At 43.8% G+C, this 17,631-nt stretch overlaps 1 protein-coding gene across 3 annotated transcripts in view; it reads left to right on the top strand.

Moving 5' to 3' along the window:
- Positions 1 to 17,631, top strand: part of IQSEC2 (IQ motif and Sec7 domain ArfGEF 2) — a 116,090-nt gene that overhangs the window by 89,833 nt on the left and 8,626 nt on the right. For all 3 annotated transcript variants that reach the window (XR_004254721.1, XM_032210055.1, XM_032210056.1), the window contains exons 4-7: positions 4,119 to 4,999; positions 8,259 to 8,420; positions 11,018 to 11,140; positions 15,793 to 15,959. Coding sequence is in view for 2 of the 3 variants with exons in the window: in XM_032210055.1 (XP_032065946.1) it covers positions 4,119 to 4,999; positions 8,259 to 8,420; positions 11,018 to 11,140; positions 15,793 to 15,959 (1,333 nt within the window). In the remaining variant the exon portion in view is untranslated. The remainder of the gene's footprint in view (positions 1 to 4,118; positions 5,000 to 8,258; positions 8,421 to 11,017; positions 11,141 to 15,792; positions 15,960 to 17,631) is intronic.

The raw sequence follows: 17,631 nt of genomic DNA, 5'->3' as shown, positions 1-17,631 counted from the left end.
GAGCAGCGTATTTGCAAGACCGCCTACTGCCACATAACTCCCAACGGCCGATATGATCCCACAGAGTGGGCCTCCCTTAGGATGCCGTCAGCCGGGCAATGTCGGCTGGCGGGCCCCCGGAGGAGATCCTTCTCTGTGGCTGCTCTGACCCTGTGGAATCAGCTACCCCCAGAGGTCCGGACCTTACCCACTCTCATGGCCTTCAGAAAAGCTGTTAAAACCTGGCTTTTCCGGCAGGCCTGGAGCTGTTGACCTTATTGTTAAGGTCCAGCCCCGATTGAATGTATGCGTGTTGGGAATTTTTTAACTATGTTTTATTTTGCTTTTCTTTTTTTCTTCTTTGTAAGCCGCCCGGAGTCCTCCGGGATTGGGCGGCCTATAAATCTAATAAATACAATACAATACAATACAATTTGTTTTTGCAACTCCACTTCACCCCCCTCCCCCCCCCCAGGCAAAGCAGCAAGAATTCATTTCCTTATAACCCTACAGGGCAAGCGAAGGGAAGCTTGTGTCCTCACAAATCTTCTGTCCCTAATCAGGATGAGCCGTTTTAGAAAAGATAATCCCATTTGGGATTGCATTGTAAGATGAAGCATGCTTGATTTTTTTGCCTTGATATTACTTGAGTTTTTAGTTGTAGTGGGTTGTTGTTTTTTGTTTACTTTGTAAGCCTTTTTCAAAGAAAAAAAAATGAAAAAAAAAGTTGGAAAACTAATGAGCACAATGCCAAGGCTCCCTGGTTTGTTGGTTGAAATGTTACAATCATAATGCTTAGCTCTTATTAGCAGCAGGAATAATTGTTTAGTATACACAGAGACAAGCTACGAAAAATGGGTCATGACTTAGCAAATCCCTCGTTGGAATTTCACCTCTACTCTGAAATCCTATTTTACTGACTCCTCCTAGAAATCACAACTAATTTATACACAGTAGATACTCCACGCCGTATTTCTCTTGTGGCATGCAAAAGTACAGGGATAACCAACCAAGTCAGCATCAAACAATTAACACACTTTGGTATTATTAAAATTATGTTTACAGAACAGTTAATAATCTGAGTTCCTTTTATAGCAATAGCAATAGCAGTTAGACTTATATACCGCTTCATAGGGCTTTCAGCCCTCTCTAAGCGGTTTACAGAGTCAGCATATTGCCCCCACAGTCCGGGTCCTCATTTCACCCACCTCGGAAGGATGGAAGGCTGAGTCAACCTTGAGCCGGTGAGATTTGAACAGCCGAACTGCAGAACTGCAGTCAGCTGAAGTAGCCTGCAGTGCTGCATTTAACCACTGCGCCACTTCGGCTCTTTTTTATTACCGTTAGTGTTTGTTTTTGTGGTTTCACCATGTTAGAACCTCTTAGAACCTCTTCATGCTCTGCCCAGGGCTTTTTGTACCATTTTTGGGTTGCAGAAACCCAGATAAACTTTAAACGGGAAGGAAGACTTATATCCAGGGGTTGTCTGGATTTTGCAGCCCAGACGAAGTAGGGCTAATATCTGTGCAAGTGCGTCTAAGGATTCCTTGGTACAGAAAACAGCCTCTTGAGCCTCATTTAAAAAGCATTAATCTTTAGCCTTGGCAAATAAGTAATACGATAGACAACATTTCTGACAAGACAACAAAGAGATGATGATGGGGCCTGATGTTTCTCCTGCAAAAGGGACTTCTCATATAATGCATAACCACTACTTTATGGTAACCTACTGATCTGGAAACAGTCTCTACTCACTCCAAGTCATAGACTGTTCTCAAGCCTGTAATACTGTGTACCAAATAAGTAAGATCAGGTAAATTCAAAGGTGCCCTTTATGTTTCTGAATATCTGAATGGAAAATATTTCCATTCTCACTTCATCTTATTATGTAATGAAACTTAAAAGGGCTCCACATTAGCTTCTTTCTCATGGGTTGCCATTGAGTTTCACAGACTTACTGTATTTTTCAGAGTATAAGACGCACCAAGGTTTTGAAGAGGCAAATTTTAAAAAAAGTAGGTAGGTAGATAGAGGGAAAGAGAGAGAGAGAGAGACAAAGCGAGGGAGAGAGAGAGAAATACGGTAGGTAGGTAGGGAGAGAGAGAGTAGGTAGGTAGATAGAGGGGGAGAGAGAGAGGGAGAGAGAGAAATACAGTAGGTAGGTAGGGAGAGAGAGTAGGTAGGTAGATAGATAGAGGGAGAGGGAGAGAAATACAGTAGGTAGGTAGGGAGAGAGAGTAGGTAGGTAGGTAGGTAGGTAGGTAGAGGGGGAGAGAGAGAGGGAGAGAGAGAGAAATACAGTAGGTAGGTAGGGAGAGAGAGTAGGTAGGTAGATAGGGAGAGAGAGAGAGAAATACAGTAGGTAGGTAGGGAGAGAGAGAGTAGGTAGGTAGGTAGGTAGATTTTCCAAGTGTATTTATCCATGTGCTGGAGAAGGAAATCGCTGACAACCTGCAGCACCTAAGACTTGTTTCTGTTGGCACAGCACTTGATCAATGTAATTCTCAGCAATCACTCTAACTAAAGAGCTTTCAGAACGGGAAAAAAAAGTGTTTGCACTCTGCAAACCTCCCCAAAACTGCCCGTTTTTCGCGAAAACGGGCCCGTTTTTTTTCAAAATAAAAGGCATGAATAGCCTTGGGGGAGGGGCTTGCAGAGTGCTCCTGGGGGTGGGGTGGGGGTGGGCAAAAACGAGCAAAAAACGGCCCGTTTTCTGTCAAAAAAATTATATGCATAGCCTTATGGAGGCTTATAGAGTGCTGCTGGGGGCTGGGGGGGCAAAAACGGCCCATTTCTGCTAGTTTCTGCCCTCCCCAGCCCCCAGGAGCTCTCTGAAAGCCTCCATAAAGGGTATGCATGGCCATTTTGGAGAAGGGCACGGGGCTTCGGGAGGCAAAAAAATGCTGTATTCAATGTATAAGATGCACCCAGATTTTCAGCCTCTTTTTTGAGGAAAAAGGGTGCGTCTTATACTCTGAAAAATACAGTAATCATCTAAAGCAGCAGCACTAGTAGATATTACACTGCAGATGACTCCCCCACCAAATAGCATAGAAGGAAATGTCATAAGGCATCCTTGTAAATAGGATAGGTTATAAGAAAACCTTGTATGGAATCCTTTTTCGTTTTTGTTTTTCCAGTTAATGGAAGAAAAACAATTTTACAGCAGTGCTGAAGGAGCTTAGTGTGAATAAAACATCTTGCCTAGAAATCATCCTTTGGATCACTGGTGTTCACAGATTTCAATTTGGTGCATCGATACTATAATGAGCTTGATACTATAACAATTCTGCTTTTCGGATTTGATAACTTACTTTATCTTCTCACTGTTGCAGCACCATATGTTCCATAAAAGATCATTCAAACGGGAGTTCATTAATTAAAATAAGGTGCAGGATTGATTTAATTAGCAGAGGGTTGTTTCCCCCTGTTTCTTTCTCACAATATGCATTGAGCCCTTGTAGTCCGGTTAAGAAGCGCACCTCAAAGTGTTAGTTCTATCTTTAACAGAATCTTGCAAATCTGAAAGTACATTCCTCCCAGTGGTGAGATTCAGCCGGTTCGCACCTATTCGGGAGAACTGGTTGGTAACTTTCTAAGCAGTTCGGAGAACCGGTTGTTGGAAGAAATCTCATTTTGTTTTTTTCCACTCTCCAAGGCTAATCCTGTAAGGAAGGCAGGAAGGAAACATTCTGGTGTTGTTTCTAGCCTAATCTTTGTTGACCTGCTTACAGAAACTGCCTCTCTGGTTAACCCTTATTCCTTTGTAACAGCTAAGACAAAGCGCCCATCGACCTGAGTGATGTTGAGTTGGCCACGCCTACCCAGTCACATGACCACCAAGCCCCACCTACCCTGCTGGTCATTAGGGCAGAGAACCGGTTGTTAAATTATTTGAATCCCACCACTGATTCCTCCCCACCCCACCTCCCTTTCTTTCTTAGTCAAAAGAAATTAGGGGGGGGGGTGCCTTCTGAGATGTTTGCTATGTCCACATGTCTTCTGCAAACTCAGCTGTGTCTTATCTGACTGTTGTCCAGTCTGTGGCTCTTCCTCCTGTCTCCTAAGTCATTCCCCTGCAGCACTATAGTGTCAAAGAGAATCTGCCCTGGCTGATCTCCTTCTCTGCTTCTCCACAGGTGAAGTCTTTGGCGGAATCGATTGATGAAGCCTTAAACTGCCACCCACTTGGCCAGGAGGGAGGACCTGTTGGCCCCACTTTGGAAAAAAGTGAATCCAAGGAGCAGCAGGGTGACAGTGCTGCCACTTCATTCAGTGATGTCACACTCTATCTGGACGAAGGCGCTCCCACGTCACCCCTCTCTCTGGAGTGCCCCCCCAGCACTGAGCCCCCAGAGCCTGCTCCGGGAGTGCCCCTCCCACCACCCCCACGGCCGGAGTACTGGGGGGCGCCCCAGCGGGAGGACAGCCGGGAGAATGGGGGCGGGAGCCGGCGCAGCACACCTTGCCTGGAATGCCGGGACTACCGCCTTCGGGGCGCTCACTTGCCCTTGCTCACAATTGAGCCTCCCAGTGACAGCTCAGTGGATCTGAGCGACCGTTCTGATCGGGGTTCAGTCAATCGGGGGCTCATGTATGAGCAAGATGGCTGCAGCCCCCATGGCACCCTCAAACATCCTGGAGGGCCTGCACGCTCCCCACACCCACACCGTCATTATCACCCTGAGAAAAGCCAGCCTCCTCCACCTTTGCCCATCCCACCCCCTCAGGCCCCAAGTCGCCTGCCTCCACCTCCTCCGCCGGACAACTCCGATGGCGACAACGACAGCCTCAACAGCACCACCAACTCCAACGAGACCATCAACTGCAGCTCAGGATCCTCCTCACGGGACAGCCTGCGCGACCCACCTCCACCTGCCCCAGCCACCGCCACGACCGTTGGGGGCCCCTGCAAGCAGACCTACCAGCGGGAGACGCGGCACAGCTGGGATTCTCCTGCCTTCAACAACGACGTGGTGCAGCGCCGCCAGTACCGCATCGGCCTCAACCTTTTCAACAAGTATGACTAGTGTTGTCAGAGCGCCATGGGGGGAACTGGATTAAGCATGTTCAGCAGAAGGCTGGGTTAGGATCCAGGGCTGGCCTGGCTTTACAGGCCTGATCCAGTTGGATTTAGCATGGGAGCGTGGGTGATTGTGAGTGATTTCTTGACTTGAGAACAGAGGTGCTGGGTCAGCTTTGAATGTTTTTTCCCTTTTTTTTTTCTACTTATATCTCTCATCTTTTCTCTGAGGGCTCCAAACGACATGCTGCATATATGGCTAATTTCATCTCCTGTGGCCAGTGAGCTCAAGGGTCAAGGGAAGACTTGAATTTGGATCTCCCTGATGCAAACCCAGTCTTTATCTCCAAGGATGCATTGGATATATCCCCATGTCCAACTGCCTTATAGAATCGCTATGGCATTCTCTTTGGAGAAAGGCCATTTGACCGAGGTCCTTCCGCCTATTGTAACTTCCAAACCGCTCTCCAAAATATAGGCAATATGGGGAAGAATCTGTACTTTCTACAGTCTGGATCACCAATGGAGTGTTTGAGTAGCGCACAAAGAGCAGATTTTAGTGGTCTGGGCATCTTCTGGATGAAATACGGCCTACAAGAAATAAACAGGTCATATTATAGAATAACGTCTGCTGGTAAAATTGGCATATTTTATGACAGTCCTTGAAAACACGGTGCCCACAGTATATGTTGGGCAAGAATTTTTATTCTTCACACATGCAGCCTTCTGTTTCTGAAGGGTTTCCTAGAGTCACCCAGTAGACAGTCTGAAGGAGGGTTATTTTAGCCACTGGATTTTAATTTTAATTGAAATTCTGGGTTCCCAAAATCTGATTCCCTTTCCTTCTAACATAGTTGTGAGTTAGCTTCTCTCGTCCCCAAAGTTTGAGACATGAGATCTTAATCCTAAATAGAGTATATAGCTCCTCTTTACCCATTTCTACTGCTGCCTTTTGCTACCTTAATAAAAATAAATAACACGGGTTGTGCCCCTGTGCCCGATATACCCAACTTAAGCAAGTGAATTTTTTCCAGCCTGATGGTGTGAAATAAATGATGATGGGAGAGTTTTATTTTTTTTAAAGGACAGGATCATTGCCAGTCTGAAGGTGGAGATCTCACCTAATACCTTTCTGTGCCCCTTTGACTTGGCTTTTTTCCAACCTCTCAATTTGGGCCGTTGCTCCCTATGGTGTCTATCAGGTCTTTAGGTCAAAGCAAAAGAGATGGCGGAAGGCTTCGGTTTCTAGCTTCCTCTGGTTCTTAGAGCTTTAATTGCTCCTGAGCCAGACAGCATGGCAGGAAGCAGGCTCTTGTGGGGGGCTGGGAAGCAGCCGTCACATCATATTAACCAGCTGGGATCATGACTCACGTTGAAGCCTGGGGCAATGTGCCAGGGTAGGAGATCTCTGCGCCCTTCCTCCTGGAGGCGATCCTTGAGCATTTATTTCTGTGTGCGCCTCCTTCAATCTGGCAAATTGAGGAAGTAGTCTGGTCCATGATAGGGCCGTTTGGTACCAAAGGCAGGAAAACCAAACCTCCCCAAGACTTATACGCAGATTAATAGATGTGGACAACACTCTTTGGGGAAGTTCTCTGCTCTAAAACCCGCAATCATGAGCACAAATCTTAAGCTCACTGCCTCCTGTTGCTACCTCTTTCAGCTCAGAGAATTATGTTCTCTGTTTTGGAGTTGGAAGGTTTAACAGCATTGAGTTGGACGTGCAATCCCTAGGACACCTTTAATTCAATGCCTCATTTTTGTCCCTTAAAATATTGCGTTCTGGGCAATCAGATAAAGAATCTGATAAGATACGGCTTGGTGACGCTTGACTGCTTTCCACTTATTTTCTTGTGGATCCAGAAATTCCTTGCCTGCCCCTGCCCCCCCCCCAATCCCCTCTTTTAAAACAACCTCAAGCATTGTTTTGGAGAAACAGAGAATGAAAAGGGTGTTGCCTGACACCTTGTGGCTGAAAAGGAGCTAGGTGTAGGAGGCAGAATTCACTTCCGGAAGAATAGACTTTAAAAAGATGTTGAATATTTCTGCCCCCTTCAGTGGTCCTCATCAGCCAAGTTATTGAGGATTCCAGATATCAGATCAACGTTTTTGCTAAAGCAAGCATGAACAACTTGCCCACCCACCCCCCAAAAATTCCATTTTTCCCAAGCCTCCCCTCTCCTTTTCTATAGGATCACACTGTGAATATTCAGTGGCAAAAATATGGCAAAAATACTTCTAGTCTTTCCTTCCTTACTATTTAAATCTTTAGAAAAGCAATCTCTCACCCCAAGTGGAAAAGGTTTTTTTTTTTTGAAGAATGGCCCTACTTTCTCAAGTGACATCATTAATTATACTAAAAAAAAATATCATCACCCTATCTATCTAGCTCAGTGTTTCTCAACCTTGGCGACTTTAAGTCCTGTGGACTTCAACTCCCAGAATTCCCCAGCCAGCTATGCTGGCTGGGGGATTCTGGGAGTTGAAGTCTACAGGATTTAAAGTCGCCAAGGTTGAGAAACACTGATCTAGCTATTTGAACAGTCCATTTATTTGGAATATTAACATTCTTCTCTTTGGCCCAAGTCAGTGGAGGCAACTTGGTGACCTCCATATATTCTGGATTTTAGATCCCATATTCTCCAACCACCTGGCTAGCAGCAGCATCTGGAAGGCAGTAGGTGTAAATGGTATGACTTATTCTCAGCTCATCTGCACCTTCTCCTCAGCTCTTAGTTATACCTTGTGTAAGTAAGCACACCTGAGGCTCATCAATCTGTGGCCAATTATGGCAATCAAACCTCATATATCAGCTTGGTGGGCCTTTCTGCTTTGTTGCTGCTTTAAAGGAGGAATATCTGATTCTACATTATCACATATTAAATCTAGTTCAGCCTTGGATCCGATAATGTGACTGATGGAATTCAGGGAAGGGATGAAAATGAATGCAAACCCATTAACTCTCTACAATGTTTAGCAAACTGCAATAAATATAACTAAACGTTGCATAACTAAGGGCACTTCCATTAGCTTTCTTTTGTGAAAAATGACACAAGCTGTATCAGGTTGGGCATTCAGGACACTTTCATAATGAATATCTAGAATTTTAATGTACAGAAGAGACAAAGATAGAGTGCTTTTTTGGAAACAGAACCTTATTTGGAAAAGAGTCAGTGTTTTCTTGTCTAATAAAAGAGGGAGACAAAAACGATTTCAAGCAAGCATGAATACAGGTTTCTTCTCATCCCATTGGCAGGAAACCAGAAAAGGGGATCCAGTATTTAATCGAGAGAGGCTTCTTGTCGGATACGCCAGTGGGCGTGGCCCGGTTTATCCTGGAGCGGAAGGGGCTAAGCCGGCAGATGATTGGAGAATTTCTTGGCAACCGGCAGAAACAATTCAACCGAGATGTACTCGAGTAAGGAGATCTATACATTTTTCCTTCCCATTGTCATAATTTTGCCTTTTGCAGTCCACCCTATCCCTAAGCCAGTGGTGGGTTTCAAAAATTGTTCGAACCTACTCTGTGGGTGTGGCCTCCTTTGTGGGAGTGGCTTGCCGCCCATGTGACTGGATGGGAGTGGCTTGTCGCCCATGTGACCAGATATGAAGATGCCGAACGACACTTGTCAGAACCACCTTAAATTACCTCACCCACAGCACTGGCATGCATAAGAATAGGATGTAAACTTGTTTTTTAAAAGGCATCTTTGGTTTGCGTTAAAACAACTTCAACACACGCAATGTTCTGATTGTACCACAAACGCAGTAGTCATCCTTACCTTTCACAGAGGCCCTGAGTTTTATAAATATGAGCATGACAGTGTAGAATAATCACATCCAAGGACCAGTGGTGGATTTCAAAAATTTTTGGAACCTCTTCTGTAGGTGTGGCCTGCTTTCCGGGTCCACTGGTGGAACCTCTTCTAACTGGTTCGGTAGATTTGACGAACCGGTTCTACCGAATAGGTGCGAACTGGTAGGAACCCACCTCTAACCCTATCCCTAAGCCTTATGTAAAGCTATAACTTGCTTCTTTTTAATGTTTATAGGAGAATGCAAAGAGTGGACTTATGTTCTATTATTTATATGCTCTGTTCATTGGATTTATGTTGTAACTTTCCGCTAGGAGTCCATGGTGGTTTATTTGGGATTCTCGCCTTATTTTTATCTCCACAAAACAGCTCCCCAAGGTGACCGAAAGCCATTCAGTGACCTCCAGGATTGAGTGGGAGCCCAGACCTGGGAATTCATGGATTAAAAAGATGAATTACTAGAGAGTAACCTTCTAATTCAGATCTTACCTTAGAGAAGCTCCAGTGTTTGTTCAGCTTCACCCACCATATAGTATGGAGTTCATAGTAGTAATTCATGTTACAGGTTTGTGAAAAATACTGAGGAGATACATGGGTTAATACATTGGATTAAATCAAGACACGGTTTCTTTCATCTTAGCTTTGCACAGTATGTGATTGTGGCTTTTTAGCCATGGATACTGGTTTAGCTTTATGAATGAACAAACTTTTTGACTTATTTGTCAGCCAAATTACAGCTAAAATCCAGCCATGTCCTGTCTTTTGAATATTTAGAAGAAATACTATATAAATAAAATACGTTGCACTATTGAAGACGAGAGAACATTTGTAGAACATGACTTTAGATTAGATTAAAAACTGACCTTTAGAAAAGAAAGACATATTACTGATTCTTAGATATTTTTAGAAGATGTCTGTTTTGAAGAGAGAAATGAACAAATTTTACAAGAAAGCAACCATTCAAACATCATCAAAGAAGTCTGAATTCCTACTGTACAGACAAGTGATCTTGCTTGGGGGGGCATTGCGGGATTTCTCTTTCTAAAAGGCTCAGCTACTAATTTGGGATGTAATGCATTTTGTGCTGAGAAAAAATACTTAAATAACGTGATCCGCTATTTTCTTTCGTACATCCGCTCTTAAAAATTGTGAAGGATTTTCTGAGAGTTCCTCCAAATTAGGCCTTGCTGTTTATGTGAGCGTTTTAAAGGAAGTATACGGGCTTGGAATCTCCCCGTGGAGATTCGGGCCCTCACCACCCTTCAGGCTTTCCGCAAAGCCGTCAAGACCTGGCTGTTCCGGCAGGCCTGGGGCTGATGAGTTCCCAGTCCCACTCGAATTTGTTGTGACTGTTGAGGAGTTTTTTAATCTGTTTTTTTGTATTTTGTTGTTGTCTTGTTTGTCTTTTTGTATTGCCCCCTTTCCCTATCGGTTTGTTAGCTGCCCTGAGTCCCTTTGGGAATAGAGCGGCATACAAGTTTAATAAAACTGAAACTGCTTGGAAATGAAGATGGACAGAGAAAGGAGTATTCTTATTATACATTTGTGTTTGTGTGTGCCTTCAAATCATTCAAATCACCAATTACCTCCACTAGACCGATTAGATCCCACAGATTAGGCCTCCTCCGAATTCCATCCGCCGGCCAGTGTCGACTGGCGACTACCCGGAGGAGAGCCTTCTCTGTGGCTGCTCCGACCCTCTGGAACGAACTCCCCGTGGAGATTCGAACCCTCACCACCCTCCAGGCCTTCCGCAAAGCCCTTAAAACCTGGCTGTTCCGACAGGCCTGGGGCTAAAGAGCTGTTGCCCCCCGTCTCGAATGGTATGACTGTTGTGTGTTTTAAATTATGTATTGTCATGTTTGTTTTTTTATTTTTTGGTCTGTACCCCCCCTTCCCAGATTTGATTTGTTAGCCGCCCTGAGTCCCCTTCGGGGGAAAAGGGCAGCATATAAATATAATAAATGAATGAAATGAATGAATTGTAGACACCGCCTGGACAAGCCCCTACAGTTTTCTTGGCAAGGTGTTTTTTGGAAGTGGTGTTTCATTGCCTCCTTCCTAAGGCTGAGAGAGTGACTAACTCAAGGTCATTTGTGTCTTAGGCGGGATATGAGCTGACAGTCTCCTGGTGCTCCACCTTATTCATACTGAACCAATATGTCTCTTTTCCTTCCCTGTGTTTTCTCTGCTTTCGTAGTTGTGTTGTAGATGAGATGGACTTCTCCAGCATGGACCTGGATGATGCCCTGAGAAAGTTCCAGTCACACATTCGGGTGCAAGGGGAGGCCCAGAAAGTGGAACGTCTCATCGAGGCCTTCAGGTACGTTGAAGGTGGAACTATTTCCCCGTGGCACGACAAAACTGCGGTCCACTAAAGCGCGCCCGATTAAAGCGCGTCGCTGACGTTATCAGCAGCGCGACAACAACGACCGCGGAGAAAAAAGGGCGCTTTAAAAAGCGCTTTTAAAGCAAGCCGATTCACGTTAAGGTAAGGGTTAGGTTTAGGGTTAGGTTAAGGGTTAGGGTTAGGTTAAGCTTTAGGGTTAGGTTTAGGGTTAGGTTAAGCGTTAGGGTTAGGTTTAGGGTTAGGTTAAGCGTTAGGGTTAGGGTTAGCGTTACATTAACGGTTAGGTTTAGGGTTAGGTTAAGGGTTAGGTTTAGGGTTAGGTTTGGGGGGGTTAGGTTTAGGTTTACGCGTTAATTTTAGCTTTACCGCTCACAGCATGCTTTTTTCGTCGCGCTGTGATGACGTCAGGTATGCGGTTTTGTCGAGCGCGCTTTAGTCAACCGCAATTTTGTGGTGGAAACCTATTTCCCCATAGTTTCCTTTATAGCATTTGGAAGTATGGGAGGAGAGACTATTTTAGAAAACAGACAACAGGCAATAAGAAACATATAGCTCTTTCCCAGAATCCCTGTGAACTTGTATTACCCACTTCCATGGTGGACAGCAGCGCCTGAAACAAAACATATCCTCAAGATAGCACACGTGAGGGTAGCATCACGTAAATGCCATGATTATGTGTCCCAACATCTGATGCTACTACCTAATTTATATTACTTGCATAATATCAGCATGTATGTTTGGTTATTTGTCCTACCTAGCAAACATTCATGATGCTGAGCCAAGGTGGCGCAGTGGTTAGAGTGCAGTACTGCAGGCTATTTCAGCTGACTGCAGTTCTGCAGTTCGGCTGTTCAAATCTCATCGGCTCAGGGTTGACTCAGCCTTCCATCCTTCTGAGGTGGGTAAAATGAGGACCCGGATTGTTGTTGGGGGCAATATGCTGACTCTGTAAACCGCTTAGAGAGGGCTGAAAGCCCTATGAAGCGGCATATAAGTCTAACTGCTATTGCTATTGCTATGCTGGATATGACTAGTGGAAGTTTTAATTCCAATACCTTGGATGAAATTTCGTTCTTCAACTATGATTCCTGTAGGATTTCCTGTTGAGGTTATACTAGCCTGTTGGTATATTCTGCTAATTGGTTCTCTGCAATATCAGGCTGGCTAAAGATGATGGTTTGCTAATCAAAGGGAATATTTGCGTATTGATTCTTGTGCATAGGTTTTGGAGGCAGTAAAACATTGGAGCAAGTCTCCTAGGTGTGCAGTGTATAAAACGTATTGCAGTGTGTCTAATCTGCCTGCCTACCTGTGTCCACTGGCATAAGTCTCATCCACTCAGTCCATTTACCAGAGTAGAATAGCAATAGCAGTTAGACTTATATACCGCTTCATAGGGCTTTCAGCCCTCTCTAAGCGGTTTACAGAGTCAGCATATCGCCCCCACAGTCTGGGTCCTCATTTTACCCACCTCGGAAGGATGGAAGGCTGAGTCAACCCTGAGCCGGTGAGATTTGAACCGCCGAACTGCACATAACAGTCAGCTGAAGTGGCTGCAGTACAGCACTCTAACCACTGTGCCACCTTGGCTGAATGGGAATGGGAATGTATAAGCCTGACAAAGCCATCCTCTCCCACACTGAAAAGATGCACGCATTAAAAGAAAATGCAGTCTTTTTTCCATTGTAGAGAAAGACAATGCACCACAGGCCAGTGTGTGGTAAGAGTTCCAGCCATTCATCTTGAACAAGTGAAGTAATTTGTCAGGCTTAAGGTGCAAAGGGTAGTCTTTTAAGAACACCATAGCATGCTTTAATTCTTTTGCTACCACCAGCTGCACTTTTATGAAATAATTGCAGGACTGGAAAACTCACTTTAAGAAGCAGAGATCAAGAGAGACAGCCAGAGTAAAGAGGTGTAGTTCACATGGGGAAGAATGTTCAGAAATGGAGCTTAACTCCCTAAATACTGCTAATAGCCTTGCCAAGGTGAGCTTCCTATCTATGGACCAGTCCCTCCCTCCTCATTTGTCTTAATTGCCTTGCGTTCGTAGTTAGTGAAACACCTTCACAAAATCTAGCCCAGTGTTTCTCAACCTGGGCAACTTGAAGATGTCCGGACTTCAACTCCTAGAATTCCCCAGCCAGCGATGCTGGCTGGGGAATTCTGGGAGTTGAAGTCCGGACATCTTCAAGTTGCCAAGGTTGAGAAACACTGATCTAGCCTAAATTTTTAATATTACTAGGATTTCCTCCTTCAGTGGAAAATATGAAGTCAGGTTTTGGAGTGACTCTGGAATTCCTGGTTAAGTTAAATCAAACTGAGCTTTGCTGCAGATGTAAAAGTACAATCTGTTACAGATCTATTGTTAGTAATCTCCATTTTCCTTGATCTCATCGATAGTCAGTATTCATTTCTAACTAATGGTTGCATGGTTTACCTGGCATCTGATGTTTCATCATTGGAACTCTGAGATTAAAATAGGTAGGAGGGAACAATTATACGCGGAAGAACAATCTTTAAATGCTTCAAGGTTGGCCATTGAAGACTTTAAACTAAAAGGTGATTATGATTCTATACATAGAAGAGCCGAGGTGGCGCAGTGGTTAGGGTGCAGTACTGCAGGCCACTTCAGCTGACTGTTATCTGCAGTTCAGCAGTTCTAATCTCACCGGCTCAAGGTTGACTCAGCCTTCCATCCTTCCGAGGTGGGTGAAATGAGGACCCGGACTGTGGGGGCGATATGCTGACTCTGTAAACCGCTTAGAGAAGGCTGAAAGCCCTATGAAGCGGTATATAAGTCTAACTGCTATTGCTATTGCTAGTACGAGACACATAAATATAAATACATATACATTGTTCAGACATTATAATTCTAAACCATTATAATTCTAATTCATAATTAAGAGAAAGATATGGTTTGGTATGATATCTGAATTCACAAACCGTATCTCAAAAGAAGTATCGCTGCAGAGTTTATAGTAGTTTCATTAGCTGCCCGTTGGGCGGCCTATAAATTTATTAAATACTTAAATACTTAATTAGGGCAATACTGTCCCAATTGAAGAGTAAGCCTGATAAATATCCATATTTGGAGGTATGACTTCACCCATCCATCAAATCGGCTAGAAGGAATCGTTTTATTGGACATTAGGAATGTTTTTTCCTATAGCATGATATGATATAGTTTGATTTTGTTTTGCTTGCATAAGCATTGTGGAATTCTCTAAAACATAAATAGGCAAATTATCAAAGATAATTTATCAAATTATCAAAGCAAACAGTTATTTAATTCATTAAGGAAAATCTCAGGCAATTTAAAGACTGAATAAGATACAGTTTCATTTGTTATATTTTTGTTCCTGTTCATTTTTAGCCTTCTTTTTAAAGTGCCTCCTTATACAACGGGAAGAGTATAAAAATGCATTATATGGAATTGGAACTGATGTATAAGGCTATTAGTGGGGAGTTCAACATTTTATTTATTGTAAAATGGGGAAAATAATTTAGAATTTTCCTCAGTAAAATATTTCCTTCCATTGATGTCCTGCATTTTGGTCCAAGTGAGTCCAGAAAAAAAAAAGACTTTTTAGTTTATAGATACAAAAATACTCATTTTTTCATTTACTCCTGCTGTTCGGAGGGAGATCCATGGCTTCAATATTGACATAATGTATTCTGAATATTAACCAAGTCTGTCAACTAAACAAAGACTTAGATTAATCCAGGAATAAGCCACTCAGAGTTTCCCCGAAATGTGAGATGGGTGGCATATACATTTAATAAATAAATTACCAATTGATATTTGAATACAACGATGCATGAATCAGTTCGTAAGGCTGTATTAATCAGATTAATCCAAAGATTCATGATCTAAACTTTCAGCCAATTAACATTACAGAGATGGATTTTGTATGGTAAAACTGATAAATAGGTTAATATGCCCATATCTTTATATATTACCTGCAAATTGATGGCTAAAAGATTTATTTACAGCAGTGGTGGTCAACCTGGTCCCTACCGCCCACTTGTGGGCGTTCCAGCTTTCATGGGGGGCGGTAGGGGTTTTGTCTGATACTGAAGCACTTTCTTTTTTTAAATTTAATTGACTCCCCTACTTTATAAATCACCATTACGGTGGAACTGGGTGGGCGGTTAGAAAATTTTACTACTAACAAGAGATACAAAAGTGGGCGGTAGGTATAAAAAGGTTGACTACCCCTGATTTAGAGGTTCAGCTAGTATCTCACCAATAATTTTTTTTTCATGCTGGTTATATGTCTTGAGCCCAATGTACAGTTCATGAGAACTGAGAAGTGTGTTATTTGTTTCCTTCTGAATTGTTTGCCCCTTTATAGCAATATAGCAATAGCAGTTAGACTTATATACCGCTTCATAGGGCTTTCAGCCCTCTCTAAGCGGTTTACAGAGTCAGCATATCGCCCCACAGTCTGGGTCCTCATTTCACCCCCCTCGGAAGGATGGAAGGCTGAGTCAACCCTGAGCTGGTGAGATTTGAACCGCTGAACTGCAGATAACAGTCAGCTGAAGTGGCCTGCAGTACTGCACCCTAACCACTGCGCCACCTCGGCTCTTTGTCGTAACCTCAACCCTGTTTCTTCCAGCCAGCGCTACTGTGTATGCAATGCCCCATTGGTGCGCCAGTTTCGGAACCCTGACACCATCTTCATCTTGGCTTTTGCCATCATCCTTCTCAACACGGACATGTACAGCCCCAGCGTCAAAGCAGAGAGGAAGATGAAGCTGGATGACTTCATCAAAAACCTACGAGGTAAGCAAGAATCCTCTTTTTTTCTGGAACTCCCAACATCTTTGGCGCTGTTGCTTCTTTGTTTTTCTTTCAATTCCTACGTGGTATATATGTCATTCTCTGCTCTCTTCAGGCACTATTTATATGTAGCTGCCCCTGAAGAGTGTTCGAAGACTACAGTTGGTCCAGAATGCAGCCGCGTGAGCGATATGGGGTGTATCTAGATACACCCATGTTACACCCATCCTCCGCGAGCTGCACTGGCTCCCTATTGGTCTCCGAACACGCTTCAAGGTGCTAGTCGTTACTTTTATAGCCCTACATGGTTTAGGACCTGGCTACCTGAGAGACCGCCTCCTGCCACTTACCTCCCAACGACCAACAAGATCGCACATGTTGGGCCTCTTCCGGGTGCCGTCAACTTCTCTGTTGCTGCGCCAGCCCTGTGGAACAATCTTCCCGTAGAGATCCAGACTCTTACCACTCTCCCGGCCTTCCGTAAAGCCGTCAAGACCTGGTTTTTCCGGCAGGCCTGGGGCTGTTGATGGATATCCAGCCCCGCTTAGATGGAATGGATGATGTGGAATTTTAATATTTGTATTTTTATTTTAAATTGTAAATGTTTCTTTTGTCTTGCTGTGAGCCACCCAGAGTCCCAAGGGAGTGGGCAGCATACAAAGTTTATTAAACTATAAACTATAAACTAGTTCTGTGGGAGTTGAAGTCCACAAGTCCACAAGTTGCCAAGTTTGGGAACCACTGGTGTAAACGGATGTAAGCTATTCCGAGAGAAGCTGTCTCTTGCAATTGACTGATGGTGATTTTGTCAATGCCAATGATGTTGAAGAGTTAACTGCTGCAAGAAGAGCACACAGACTGGCTATAAACAACAGCATGAGAAGGTAGCAGCAGTGGTGCATTGGAATGTCTCCAAGGAATACCACTTTGCCTGCAAGCAAAAACCATAAAATAGTGAAAATAATAGAAAATGAAGAAGCTAAAGTACTCTGGGACTTTAGAATTCAAACAGATAGGCCCCTGCCCCATAACACCCCAGACTTAACGTTGATAAGAAAGACAAAAAAGAATAGATAGTGGATGTGGCAGTGGCTGAAGAATAGGAGAAGGAACTGGTGAAAAAAAATGACAAAAAAACCTGCAACTAGATATAGAACAAAGAAAGCAAAGAAAGAATCAATAGTCAATAGGGGCCTTGGGTGTAATTCCTGAAATTTATCTTAGGCTCTTTGATGGAGTATATATTCTCACAGTTCCCAATATGGGAATTATACTAGCTTGTCAGAGCTGTTGTAGGCTTTGAAAATGATATGTGGATTTATCTGAACAGTTTTTGTGTGGTGAGAGAACATCTTTTTTGTCAATCTAAGGTGCCACTGGTGGCCAGTGGTGGGTTTCAAAAATTGTTCGAACCTACTCTGTGGGTGTGGCCTCCTTTGTGGGAGTGTCTTGCCACCCATGTGACCGGATGGGAGTGGCTTGCCGCCCATGTGACCGGATATGAAGATGCCGACGACACTTGTCAGAACCACCTTAAATCACCTCACACACAGCACTGGCATGCATAAGAATATGATATAAACTTGTTTTTGAAAAGGCATCTTTGGTTTGCGTTAAAACAACTTCAACACACGCAATGTCCTGATTGCACCACAAACGCAGTAGTCATCCTTAC

The sequence above is a fragment of the Thamnophis elegans genome, chromosome 2 (assembly GCF_009769535.1).
Source record: "Thamnophis elegans isolate rThaEle1 chromosome 2, rThaEle1.pri, whole genome shotgun sequence".
NCBI classification, from domain to species: Eukaryota; Metazoa; Chordata; class Lepidosauria; order Squamata; family Colubridae; genus Thamnophis; species Thamnophis elegans.
Note: the sequence above shows the minus strand (reverse complement) of the source record. Positions and strands in the feature narration are given on the sequence as shown.